The 13,555-nt window shown below is 47.2% G+C and overlaps 1 protein-coding gene across 6 annotated transcripts in view; it reads left to right on the forward strand.

Moving 5' to 3' along the window:
* Nucleotides 1-13,555, forward strand: part of UBR4 (ubiquitin protein ligase E3 component n-recognin 4) — a 124,175-nt gene that overhangs the window by 62,397 nt on the left and 48,223 nt on the right. For 4 of the 6 annotated variants that reach the window (XM_029949740.1, XM_029949743.1, XM_029949742.1 and 1 more), the window contains 8 exons: nucleotides 1,315-1,445; nucleotides 1,565-1,742; nucleotides 2,206-2,310; nucleotides 3,858-3,995; nucleotides 4,838-5,012; nucleotides 11,788-11,884; nucleotides 12,522-12,629; nucleotides 13,066-13,182. In XM_029949740.1, coding sequence (XP_029805600.1) covers nucleotides 1,315-1,445; nucleotides 1,565-1,742; nucleotides 2,206-2,310; nucleotides 3,858-3,995; nucleotides 4,838-5,012; nucleotides 11,788-11,884; nucleotides 12,522-12,629; nucleotides 13,066-13,182 — 1,049 coding nt within the window. The remainder of the gene's footprint in view (nucleotides 1-1,314; nucleotides 1,446-1,564; nucleotides 1,743-2,205; nucleotides 2,311-3,857; nucleotides 3,996-4,837; nucleotides 5,013-11,787; nucleotides 11,885-12,521; nucleotides 12,630-13,065; nucleotides 13,183-13,555) is intronic. The other 2 variants (XM_029949741.1, XM_029949745.1) reach the window with 2 other exon arrangements.

A 13,555-nucleotide genomic window follows, 5' to 3' on the forward strand; every position in this document is an offset into this window, starting at 1 on the left:
TTTTTTTAAAGGAAAACTGTATTTTTTAGCATAAGAGCTCTTTATTAAGGGCCCATCCTGTTGCCTAAGGGGTAGCATCCCCAGTAGATTTAACCTTCTGTACGTTTGACAGCAAATACGCCAAGAGGTCTCCTTCCTGATATGCTTGGACACAAGTCAAGGGCACAAGTCAACACTTAACATTTTAGTAAAAGCAATTCTACAAAATGTCTAAATAGTAGCATTATTATGTAACTCTGGCCACTTCTTTTGGCTCACATGTAGATTTCCAGTGAAAGTCATGTATGTAATTTTAAATTTTCCATAGAAACAAGTCCGACATGTAAAGAATACCGTTTCAACTCAGTATAAAAATTTACTCATGAAATAGTTCCCCTTTAAAATTTTCATACTGTTCTCAGAACGTAGCGTATAGTTGACACTAATACCACATCTCTCTTTGGACTGGCTGCATTTTCACTGTTCAGCAGCCCCACGTGGCTGGTGGCTTTCCTTGTGGTGCAGTTGCAGGTCTGTTGGGTTGTGTGCAACTTGGTCACTTTCAGATAATCCTCCCTGGACATTTACTAGCGTAAGCTTGAAGTAGGTGACAGTTTGTGCCTCTTTTCTTGGGTGAGAAGCTACCGTGCAGGGAGTAGATGTTTCCAGTGCAGGCCATTGTCACGTGCTTTCACAACCCAGTGGGTGGAAAGGCAAGGGCTCCACCCTCTTTTGACAGTTAGGGGTTTCAGCCGGACTTCTCCCTTATCAGAATGGCTCCCTGCTCCACGCAGAGGCCAGCCTGGGCAGGACCTGTAGTGGTGGCCTCCGTTTCTATTCGATGGTTGCACATATCAGTTCTGGTTCTTCTCGTAACGGTTCTGTAGAACGAAAATCGCACGACACGGCTGTTTTGGATGGGAGTGTGGAATGAGGCTCCGGGCTGTCTTGATGTCACACACATCTCACCTGTACTGTTTTCCCGGTCTTGTCCAAGGTCTCGTGGCGGGAGCTCTTGTGGCCTACTGGAATCCCGAGTTGTTGTTGTTTTGTTTCGTTTTGTTTTCATTTTTGTTTTTTTTGTCTTGTTGCTTCTTCAGCTGGGAAAGTCTTCTCCTAAGGGGGCAAGCTGTCACTGCCGTCCCCATGTCCCCAGATCCTGCTGGGCCCAGGGAGTGGGAGACCAGGCGGGGGTGTCCTTGTGGCTTACCTCTAAAGCGTAGGGCTCTGGCTGGTGGCCCGTCCTGGGTTTATACTGCCGTGTGGTTCTGCACACCACACGCTGTGGGAGGAGTGGGCTGGTATCGTTGGGTGACTGGGGTTTCTTTGGCTCAGGAGACAAAGATGACGATGATGACGATGACGCAGATGAGAAAATGCAGTCATCAGGGATTCCGAATGCGGGTCACATTCGTCAGGAGAGCCAGGAACAGAGTGAGGTGGACCATGGAGATTTTGAGATGGTGGTGAGTCTCTGGCAGCAGGAGAGGGGAGGAAGTCTTGTAGCTCTCCTCTAGCTTTCGCTCTGTGGACTGGCAAAGGCTGCCGTTTCCTACGGGACACTGATGGAGCTTTCTCCCTGCAGTCCGAGTCGATGGTCCTGGAGACGGCTGAAAACGTCAACAATGGCAACCCCTCTCCCCTGGAGGCCCTGCTGGCAGGCGCAGAGGGCTTCCCCCCTATGCTGGACATCCCGCCTGATGCGGACGACGAGACCATGGTTGAACTGGCCATTGCCCTGAGCCTGCAGCAGGACCAACAAGGTAGAAGGCCGTGCCGTGGGCAGAGCCGCCCGGCGGCCTCGAGCCATAGAGAGGGTCTGGCAGTTACTGATACCCGGCTGACTTGGCTTGTCCCCAGATTTGGGGAGAGGTGGATCTGGGTGAGAGCTGTTCAGAGACACAGGTGGAGAGTGACAGGGTCCTGGTGGGATTTGCAGTCTGGGGGCCAGTCTCCTCATTTCCATTAGTTTGGTCTTTTGGAGCATTTCTTCCCAAATCCGCCAAGATTCCTCCGGCCTGTGTCCTGCCTGAGCTGAAGGAAGCCTTCCACCCTGTCTGTAACCAAGCGTGGTGGGTGGGCAGCACTGGCTGTAGAAATACTTCCTCCAGGCCAGAGAGGGACACACGCCGGTGAGTTCAGACTCCCGAGGGCAGCAGGCAGCCAAAGCAGCGCTGTGGACGGGGCCTGGAGGAACGCTGTGCTCACTCTCCACTTGTTTCCCAGGCAGCAGCAGCAGTGCCCTGGGCCTGCAGAGCCTAGGGCTGTCCGGCCAGGCACCCAGCTCTTCCTCTCTGGACGCAGGAACCCTCTCTGACACCACAGCATCAGGTAACTGTCCACAGCAAGGAGCGCGGCTCGGGGCCCCAGGACCCTCCCGCCTCGCGTCCAGTGCTGTGAGAGTGGAACGGGCAGATGCTTCGACAGGCCATTCTGGACTTCCTGCTTCTGCCTTTGCTTTAGAGGCGTGGGCGTGGAGGGCACGGCAGTGCCGCTCAGCAGAAGTGCTCGTGGCTCCGCTTCCTGACACTTTTGCATGCTGCCTGGCTCCTGCAGGTGTCCTAGGGAAAGGCCGAGAGAGCGGCTTGCAGGGGAGTCAGCTGTAGGGTGGGCTCCAGGGACAGTTCTCAGGCCCTTCGCCAGAGTTCCGACGCTCTTGACAGCATGGTAAGGGAGACGAGTTAGATAGAGCTCATACCATTAACTGTTTCACTTACAAAGAAAAGCGAAGCTGCCAGAAGCTGAGTTGTGCCTCAGGTGGGTGTGGCTCCCCAGCAGAGGCCTGTGAGTCCGGACAGGGTGGGGGCGGCAGTGCAGAGGAGCTCGCCCGACCTCGCTCTGTCTTTGCGCTCCATCTCTTTGCTGATCTGATCAGGAAAAACAAACTGAGTAGAGAGGTGAACCAAATAGAGAAGGATGGGACACAGTGATCTGCTAGAAAATTAGTGTAATGTAAGGGTTGATTTAGAGTTCTCCAGAGTGCTGCTTCCCTGTATTTCTTCCTTCCTTCTCTTCTTTCTCTCTCTTTTCGTGGGAGTTTTCCCCTGGATAGAAGAGAAAGGGAGAAATTGGCTGTCCCTCCCACCTGCTGCCGTGGCGTGTCGCTTCTCTCCGGTTTCGCTAGTTCGCTGTCCTCTCCGGCTTGGAGGTGGCTGTCGCGCTGTGCCGATTGTGTTCCTTCTGTGCTCTGTGGCTGTCTTGGCTTCCTCCCTCCCCTGTATCTCATCCAGCGTTTTCCTCCTGTCTCAGCTCAGCCCTGACCCTGGATGCTGTGGCTGTCTCTGGGGAATTTCCTTGCTTCGTTCTTAGCGTCTGATGAGGATGATCAGGAGGGGTGACATTTCCCAATGGGCTCCCCTCTGGACCACCTGATCACAAAACAAAACAAAACAAATCAAAACAAAGTTGATTCAAGAGCTCATGACAAGTGATTTCCTGACATAAGCACCAATGAACTGATTGCAAAACGAATCTCATTAAAATTCAGAGTTCTGTGCTTTGAACGGCAATGGGTAGTCTCTGATCTCAGCAGGTGTCAGTAACACCTAGACAGTGGTGACCGTGAAGCGTTCGCACTAGAAAACTGAGTGTCCACACCGCAGATTGTCCTTGGATCTCTGCACTGTCTACTCGCGCTGTAGTGTAGCAGCGAAGGAAATGCCCAGCGAACTGGGGTTTCACTTCTGTCCGAGCACTGTTTGCAATGCACCGTGCACAGTGTCCGTTCCTGTCGGTGATTAACCGGCAACGCAGATCTCTCCCTTTTTCCTTTCATGACAGGATGTGTCACCCGCACTGTGTCCCTCTGCGCCATGTGGTTTGATGCTGTCGCCCCCGGGAGGGGTTTGTACCTGTAACAGCTCTCCTTACTCTCTCAGCTCCAGCCTCGGACGACGAGGGCAGCACGGCAGCGACAGACGGCTCCACCCTGCGGACCTCCCCTGCTGAGCATGGCGGGAGCGTGGGCTCGGAGAGCGGGGGGAGCGCCGTGGACTCGGTGGCTGGCGAGCACAGTGGTAATGTGGCTGGGGGGGGCCATCTCCCTGGGCGGGGGCGGGAACACACTAGGAATCTCCGCCTGGGTTCTCGAGGATTGGTGTCAGCAGTCAGTTTTGAGGGCTCACTCAGAGTCTTGAGGAGTTCATTTGACCTCAACCCTGGAGTTTCAAATGTTCAGTGAGAACAGGTAAGCACCAGATGGTTAATATTGGGATATTTTACAGGCCGCTTTTACTTGTTTCTTTTTGGAAGAAAGCAGTGACATGCATAATCCCAAATTATGATTGATCTAAAACAAAACAGTAAATAGAACGACCTTGAAGTCCACTATACTGCAGCTCTTGTCCCCTTCTTTTGGGGGAAGCTGCTCTGGACAGTCCTGTTCATGACCTGACGTGCTCACACGGCAGACCATAGTCCTGGCTGAAAGGGCGGGGCTCTGGAATGAGAGTGCACACCATTTTGGTTTGACCTTGTAAACCAGCCTGTGGCTAAAAATTGGATACGAAAATGTTTTGTGGAAGAGACCAAGAGTAGTTGATAATTTCTAGATTCTCAAGTCAAGTATGCGTGTTCTCTGGGTTATGAGTTTGAAATTTATCAGCAACAGGGATTAAGATTGTTCTTGTAGGTGGATCTTCTGTACCGTTGGAGGATAGGTGACAGCTGCCCTGGGGGTCTCATTAGCATAGTGCCATGGGGCCAGGATCTTGAATTCACTCCTTACTTTCTTCTTCCCAAAGAAGAAAAAATTTTCTAACGCTACTGGTGGTCTCCTAACTATTGTTGACTTCAGAACACACTGGATTCCATCACGCTTGCGGGATTAATTTAAACTTTTTAAATCATTTTCCTCCAGTATCTGGTCGGAGCAGTGCTTATGGTGACACCACGGTGGAGGGGCACCCAGCCGGGCCCGGAAGTGTCAGCTCGAGCACTGGTGCCATCAGCACCACCACTGGACACCAGGAAGGAGATGGCTCTGAGGGAGAAGGAGAAGCGGAAGGAGAAGGCGATGTCCATACTAGCAACAGGTTAGGACTTGGTCATTTGCGGTCAAGAGACCGTGGGTGAAGATTCCAGGCATTGGGTGATGGATCAGCTGTGGGAGGTGGAGTGATGGGAACAGTGTATTTCTCTTGAAATACAAAGGTAATGAATTCAGGAAAGAGTTTAAGGTCTAGGCAGGACTTCTAGGTCTGTCTTCTTTATCCTAATTAGGATTGCATCAGTGGAGGTTAACTGCAGAGAGAATAGAAAGTTAGTTTTTCACTGTAAGCTCCCAATATCCCTGTCACCATAAAGTGGTTTTCATAAAAACATGTATCTCCCCGCCCAAATCTTTCTTGTTTCCTCATCACCCACGAACCCATTTTGCAGCACTCTCTCTTTACAAGCAGCACTGTTCTAGGCTCAGCGGTGTAGCTGTTAGGTATGTACTAGAAGTAATAGCTCCGTGTCCAGCATGTTTATAAGGTGACGGGGCAAATATGTGTTTATATCCGGAAATGCCAGTGGTAGGGGATTTGGCAGATTGAAAGTATCTATAAAACCCTAATCCGTCTCCCTCAAGAAGTTTTGGTGGTGTCTAGTACTGGGTTGGTGGAGTGAATGTCATCTTAACTGGGAGGTAACTAGAGAAATACATTCGTGTTCTAATGTTTGTTAGATTTGTCGATAGATAACTGCCCGCAGTTAGCACGTTAGTGCGGAAATAATCAACTGGCAATTTAACTCCGTGATTTCTAGAAAAGCTCACTGGAGCTCTCAGGCATCAGGGACTTTTTCAGAGGGTGTCCGCGAGTGCCTCCCATACTCCCTGTTTCCTCCCACTTGAACCTCACTTCTTGGAGCATCTCTGACAAAAGTGACCTCTGTCTCAGTTAGCTGATGATATTTGGAGTGTGACAGTTGGAGTTTGTCTTAACACAAAGAGGTTTTTCCTTAATCTTTTTTCTCTCTTAACGTGCTTTCTGGGTTAATTCCACGTGTCTGGAGAATGCAGTCTTTGTGATTTCTTTTTTCTTTTCTTTCTTCTTTCTTTCTTTCTTTCTTTCTTTCTTTCTCTTTCTTTCTTTCTTTCTTTCTTTCTTTCTTTCTTTCTTTCTTTCTTTCTTTCTTTCTTTCTTTCTTTTTCTTTCTTTTTCTTTTCTTCCTTTCTTCACACAGTTTGAGCGGGGGAGGGTCAGAGAGAGAGGGAGACACAGAAACCAGCTCCAGGCTCTGAGCTGTCAGCACAGAGCCTGATGCAGGGCTCGAACCCACAAACTGTGAGATCATGACCTGAACTGAAGTCGGTGGCTTAACTGACTGAGCCACCCCGGCGCCCCTGTGATTTCTTGTTTTTTGAAATTTATTTAAGACCTTTTTAATCCAGTCTCCCATTGCATGTTAATTGAAATGGTTAAGTTTATTTGTGACTTGTGTTAATTACTGATGTGTTTGAATTTATGGCTACCATTTGCCTCCTGCTCCTGCTTTGTTTTGCCTGTTTCCGTGCCTCTTTTTGTCTTTGTAGTTCTCCTGATTTGCTGTGTTTTCATTCCTTTTTCTTTCCTTTTCCCTGCCCACCTCCCTCTGTTCGGTGTTACAGTGTCATAGTGCTTTCCTCCTCATCTCAGCGTGTACATTTAGCTTCTCCAAAACCAGAGGGAACAAAGGGCTGTATCTTCTCCCTGATACTAGAGAGGCCTTAACAGACTTGGCCCCTTCTTAGCAACTTAAGCCACAACTTTTCTGTGCTTTAATTTCTTTTTAAGAAAGGCATTTGAGGCTGTCAGTGTATTGTTACTGTTTCTAGTTCATGTGGTCAGTGTTTGTTCAGATTTACTCACGGTTACCTCTTCCATGCTCAGCATTTTCTGATGCATGTCAGACTGTCTGGGATCCTTTCCTATTGAAGTATGTCATTTAGAGTTTCCTTTACTGGGGGAAGCTGGTTATGGAATCTCAGATTTTCTTGGTCTGAAAATGTTTTCATTCAGCTTACGGTTTGTAGACCTGGTTTTGATGCAGTTTTCTTTGATAGTTTTTCTCCTTCCCCTCCCCCGCTGAAAATGACCCCGGCCGTTACTGCCTGTGAGAGGTCACCTGGGGTCATAACCACGCTGCTTCCAAAACGGCGTCCTCGCTGCTGCGTATGAGATCTTCGTTTTGTCACTGTTTTGGGGATATGGTTAGGATGGGTTTCTTTACACTTCTTCTCCTTTGTGGTCTTTTGGAATCTTGGATGTTTGAGTGAGAGTCTTTTTATTCTAGAAGATTCTCCATTCTCAACAGATACTACTTCTGCCTCATTTTTTGTCGTTTTTCTGGGCGTCTACCTAGTAGATGTTTTACTATCACAGTCTCTTCTCCGTCTCTCATTGATAGCTTTACATGTGCTTAATTCGTGGTGTTTAAAGACCTGCTTGAAGCTTTTCAGTTGTTTTTGTTCTATCTGCTTGTAGTGTTGTAAATCACACGAACTGATGCTTGTAGTATCAAACCAACCTGTGAAGACGCTTGCTCGTGATATCCTCGCCTTTGTGTCATTGGATTTGAATTGCTAATCGTTGATTTAGGCCTGTAATTTTTCTTTGAAATGGTTTTGTCAGGTATTGGGATTAATATTATTCTGTCCTCCTAAAGTGAGGAGGTGTTCCTGCTTTTTCTGTCTTTTAAAAGAGTTTGTGCGAGAATGGTGCTATGTAATCCATAAATTCTCTTATAAAAAATAAAATAAATATAAGTAAAATAAGAATAAAAATAGAGCAGTGGAGTCATCTGGGTGTGGACTTTCTTTAAGGGAAGACTTAACATCACAGATTCAGGGGCGTCCGACTCTTGATTTTGGCTCAGGTCATGATTTCACGGTTCGTGGCGTCAGGCTCTTGTGGGTCTCTGTGCGCACAGCGTGGAGAGTGCTTAGGGTTCTCTGTCTTCCCCTCTCTGCCCCTCCCCTCCTCACGCTCTTTCTTGTCCTTAAATAAATTTTTAAAAGTTTACAGATTCAGTCTGAAAATGATACAGAATTATTTCTGTTTCTTTGAGTGTCAGTTTTGATATGTTGTCCTTTTTAAATAATTTGTTCATTTTATTTAGATTGTATACTTTATTGGCATAAAGCTGTTCATAAGCTTTTGTTTCTTAATCATCTTTTTAATGATCTGTGATGATTACCTTTTTCATTTCTAGTTTTGGTAACTTAGCATTTTTATTTTTTATTTATTTATTAAGTTTATTTATTTTTGAGAGAGAGACAACGTGCACAAGCTGTGGAGGGACAGAGAGAGGGAGACACAGAATCTGGAGCAGGCTCCGGGCTCTGAGCTGTCAGCACAGAGCCTGACACGGGGCTCAAACTCCCAAACCATGAGATCATGTCCTGACCTGAAGTCAGAAGCCTAACTGAGTGAGCCATCCTTTTTTTTTTTTTCCCCCCGTGTTCTTTTTTCAAAGTCAGTTTTTCTTGGAGTTAACAAATTAATTTACAAGGAACTGACTTCTGGCTTTGATTTTTCTGTTTTATGTCTACTTTCTATTTTATTTCTACTCTTTTTTTAAAAAAGTTTTTTTTTTTAAGTTTATTTTGAGAGAAAGAGAGTGAGTACACCGAGCGAGGGAGGGGCAGAGGGACAGGGAGAGAGAGAGAGAAAGTGAGAGAATCCCAGGCAGGCTCTGCACTGTGTGCATGGAGCCCGATTTGGGGCTCGATCCTGCGAACCATGGGATCATGCACGACCTGAGCCAGAATCAAGAGGTGGATGTTTAAGCGACTGAGCCACCCAGGTGCTCCTTATTTCCACTCTTACTACTTCTTTTCTCTGCTTACTAAATTTGTTGTACCGTATCTTGGGGGGTTTAATTTTTTGTTCTGTTTCTAGCTTCAGGAGATGATGCCTGGGTGGCTCAGTTGGTTGAAAGTCCAGCTCTTGATTTCAGCTCAGGTCATGGTTCTAGGGTTGGACCAAGTGCTAAGATTCTCTCCCTCCACCCTCTTCCCTTCTACCCCACTCCTGCTCTCTCTCTAAAACAGAGAAAAAGATGGAAACTTAAATAATTGATGTTCAACTTTCATTTTAATGAAGCTATATGCTTCTCTCAAAACTTCCCTTTGAATTCTGCTCAGGCTGGAGCCCGTATATTTGGATGTGTTGTATTTTCATTGCTGTTCAGTTCAGAACGTTTTCTAAGTTCTGTTGTCATTGAATCTTTGTCCCATAGGGTATTTAGAAGTATGTTGCTAAATTTACAAATCTTTGGGGGACTTTCTAATTATTTTTCTGTTACTAACTTAACGATTTAATTTACTGTGGTTGGGAACATACGATGTGATTTCAGTCCTTTCATATTTCTTGAGACTCAACATTGCTTCTAGTTTTTTTTATGTTAAATGTTTATCCTGAGAGAGAGAGCGAGAGCGAGTGCGCGTGCGAGCTGGGGAGAAGGGCAGAGGGAAAGAGAACCTTGAAGTGAGACTTGATCTCATTACTGCGAGATCATGACTGAGCCAAAATCAGGAGTCAGGCACTCAACTGACTGAGCCACCCAGGTGCCCCTCAGCATTGCTTCTAAAATGATGTTTTATCTTTTTAGTGTTTTGAGTAGGAAGGTGATTTTAGATAATCTAGCCATGTTAGTAATAGAAATCCCTAAAGTGGTTTTAAGCTGACTTTTGTTTTTTTCAGGGATCATTTAATTGAGCAATTATTAAATGACTTTTTAATTTATTTTTTAATTTTTTTTTTTTTTTAATTTTAGAGAGAGAGGCAGCATGAGCAGGGGAGAGTCAGAGAGAGGGAGATACAGAATCTGAAGACAGGCTCCAGGCTCTGAGCTAGCTGTCAGCACAGAGCCTGATGCGGGGCTCGAACCCAAGAACCATGAGACCACGACCCGGGCCGAAGTCAGACACTTAACCACCTGAGCCACCCAGGCACCCCTAAATGACTTTTTTAAAGACTTTTAATTTTTAAGTAATCTCTACACCTAACATAGTGATTGAACTTACAACCTTGAGATCAAAAGTTGCATGCTTCACCAACTGAGCCAGTTAGGCACCTCTGTTTTAAATAATGTTAATAACTGAATTGTTTAAAAACATTTTAAAAATATTTATCTTAGAGAGAGGGGAAGGGGCAGAGTGAGAGGGAGACACAGAATCCGAAGCAGACCCCAGGCTCTGAGCTGTCAGCACAGAGCCTGACGTGAGGCTCGAACTTACAAGCCATGAGATTATGACCTGAGCTGAAGTCAGCCCAACTGACTGAGCCCCCCAGGCGCCCCAATAACTGAATTGTTTTTACTTTAAGTCACTAACGAATGAGAAGTTGCAATTTTCATGTAGGGTTTACTTTTTCTTTGGTTAGGTGTTTTTGTTTGTTTGTTTTTAAAGTAAGGTCTATGCCCAGCACAGAGCCTAACATGAGGCTTAAACTCACGAACCTGGGATCAAGACCTGAGCTGAGATGAAGAGTCTGATGCTTAACTGACTGAGAGTCCCCTAGGTGTCCCCTTTATTTGGGAGGCTCCCATTTAAGAGAGGGAGAAGCCAGCAGTCTGGCAACACCTCCCTCCAGGTGCAGACACTGCTCATTTTGTTGACTTTTCTTCCCATATGTGTGTATTCACAAGTATGTTCTGCAGATCTGAAGATTTTAATCCCATCTCAAAGCTTGCAGTGTTTTATCCTGCAGGCATTGAACTGCTACCCTATCTCTTTGCTATTATGTCTGGTACTTTCCTCAGCAGTTCTTACCCATTTGTGTTCCCCGTGCACCTTGCTTTATTCTTGGATGGGTAAGTGAGCTTGTATGTGTGCCTGTATTCTGAAGGACTGTTAGCTCATTCCTTCGAGTGAATATTTGGAGTCATGGTCATTTATCATTCAAGTAAGACCCCATACTTTGATTCAAACTTTTACTGCTTTGAAAATATTGTGGATATCTCCTGTGGTATATAATACCTGAAAATCACTTTTTTATGTGTATGTAGGCATATGGTTTTGTATATACAGTCTGTAAAGTAAAACGAAACAAGAACAGTTTACATACTGTGAGAGTGATTCCATTAATCCAGCAGATGCGCTCTTAATCTGTGTCAGTGTGTTAGATGAGGCTGCCAACCGACTGTCTAATAAGATGCTAATTAATTATTTTTCATTTTGGTTCTGTCTTGAAACAGCCTATTCACTAGAGACCCCGAGCACACATATGATAGGGAAGCCCACCTGTGTGTCTGCGGATGAAGAGGGCTAGTTAGTGCCTCACCGAATTTATGGGAGAGCTCATGGGTCCGGTGGAAAGGGTGGTGTTGAAACAATTTTACACTAGAAAAAGTGATGGGTGGGTGGAGAGGAGAAGCGGTGCTGGGCCTTCCTGAGGACTCAGGAGCAAGGAAAAGAAAGGCCTGGGTCCCTGTGCAGCTGGATGGTGCAGACCTTGGAGGCAGAGGAATCCCAGAGGATAATGCCCGGGGCAGAATGGGGCCATGAGTTGGAAAAAGCCATAGAGCGCACTCCTGAAGGTGTGATTTTGCTATTGAGAACAACTCGGGCCTGATTGCTTGAGAGATACTTGTAACTTTTCCTGTAGCAGGTTTTCAGGGCTGTCAGTTGTATTTTGGAAGAGTCTGTTCCTTTTAACGGAGCAAGAGTTCTCCTGTGTTCTGCTATGCCAGACAGGCATCTCCGAACGTTTTGCTGATGTTAGGGTCGCTCTGAAGTAGCAGGCTTCTTGTGTACCTCGGTGGCATGAGGAAAGAACTGTATTCAGCCGGTTAGTGGTTGTGAACTAGCTCACATTTCCTGTATTTTCCTTGGCCTTTTAGGCTGCACATGGTCCGTCTGATGCTGTTGGAGAGACTCCTGCAGACCTTGCCCCAGTTACGAAATGTCGGAGGCGTCCGGGCCATCCCATACATGCAGGTATCCCTCAGTCCGTCTGGGTCTGTCGCATTATGGTCGGACCATCCTTATGCCTGCTCCTGTCTCTAGAGGCTCTGTAAGGCTTTGTTTGGTATTGGGCCGTAGAATAATGCAGCTTTGAACTGCAAATTATAGCCCTAAATTCTGTTGATGAAATGGCCAAGGGTCAGAGAATTTAAAGAGAGGTCTGCCAGTCCTCCAGCTAGTTCATGACTGAGGAGCAGGTGTCTACTGCACAGATGCTTGGTGTGGAGTGAGTCTGCGGTAACACAGTGCTGGAACGTGGTCTGGGAGCTCCTCTCCCACTGACTGCCATCGTCTTAGGCAGAAAGCTCTTTACTTTTGAGCACAGCACACTGCCCTCTGTCGAGCCACCTTGGTTGAGTAAAATGTAGTTTAGTGGATTCATTTTGCAAACTGTTTGCAAAATATACTCTGTGATGCCAGATGTGGCATACACCAAAATTTGCCTCTTCTGACTCAGGACACTTAAACTTTGGAAACCTTGAGATTCAGGACCTTTCCATGGATGATAGTTATGATTGACAGGGGCGTCAGGGGGATTGGGATTCTCTTGTGTTTCAAGTCGTTCTTGAGGGAACTGGTCCTCATGTTTTACTTCTCTGCTGGCTTCCAGGTCATTCTGATGCTCACTACAGATCTGGATGGAGAGGATGAGAAAGACAAGGGAGCCCTGGACAACCTGCTGTCCCAGCTAATCGCTGAACTGGGCATGGACAAAAAGGTAAGATCGGAGAGTCGTGCTGTGTGAGGAGCGGGGATGAGCTGAGGTCCGTTCCCAGCTCGCCATCTTTCTCTTAGAGGAAGTTCACTTAGTTTTAGGGGTAAAACCTCCTGACCAGGGGGGCTCCGGCTCTGCTGATCCAGCAGCAGCAGTAGGCAGTGCCTGCTCTGGCCCAGGTACTGTTAGGTCTACACACAGATGAGGAGCAGACCAGTCTCTGCCCCCACGGACCCCCACAGGCTAAAGACAGTAATCGAGTTCCCAGTATCTGAACAAGGCCTCTTACGCGTATCCGGGTGCCGTCCACGGCACGTCGGAGCTTGTCTTGACTGTGCTGCCCTGTGAGGAGCAAGCACACAGGCCTGAAGGAGTCTTGTGGAGAGGGTGCTTCAGGCTTGGACTAAGTGTGAGCTCCGGGCCCCGCTTCTGCCCGTAGGACGTCTCCAGGAAGAACAAGCGCAGTGCCCTGAATGAGGTCCATCTAGTAGTGATGAGACTCCTGAGTGTCTTCATGTCCCGGACCAAATCCGGATCCAAGTCTTCCATATGTGAGGTGCTGTCGCTGTGGGCGTGTGGGTGTGCGGGGAGGGAAGAGGACTGTGGTTGACGCTGGGGCTGAGGGCGCAGGGGTCGTTAGGGTAAGGCTGTCATCTGTTGTCGCTCTGGAGGAGAAAGAGTCTTCTAAGCTGTCACCTCTTTAAGAGCAGAGCCTCCACCTTTTTCCGAATCCCTTCCAAGTCCTGATCTTTGCCAATGAGTCCCTCCCAGTGGCGTGGCTACAGGGTTTGGAAGTCCCATTACTGAAAGGAGGGGGCTGTTCTGCAGAGGCGGAGGGTGGCTAAGAGGATTCCCCTGCTGTGTGTTGCTATAAGGTATGGTAATAGAGCAGAGAGAAAGCCGTGCGTGCGTGCCGGAAAGGAGATTAA

Source organism: Suricata suricatta, chromosome 8 (genome assembly GCF_006229205.1).
Source record: "Suricata suricatta isolate VVHF042 chromosome 8, meerkat_22Aug2017_6uvM2_HiC, whole genome shotgun sequence".
NCBI lineage: Eukaryota > Metazoa > Chordata > Mammalia > Carnivora > Herpestidae > Suricata > Suricata suricatta.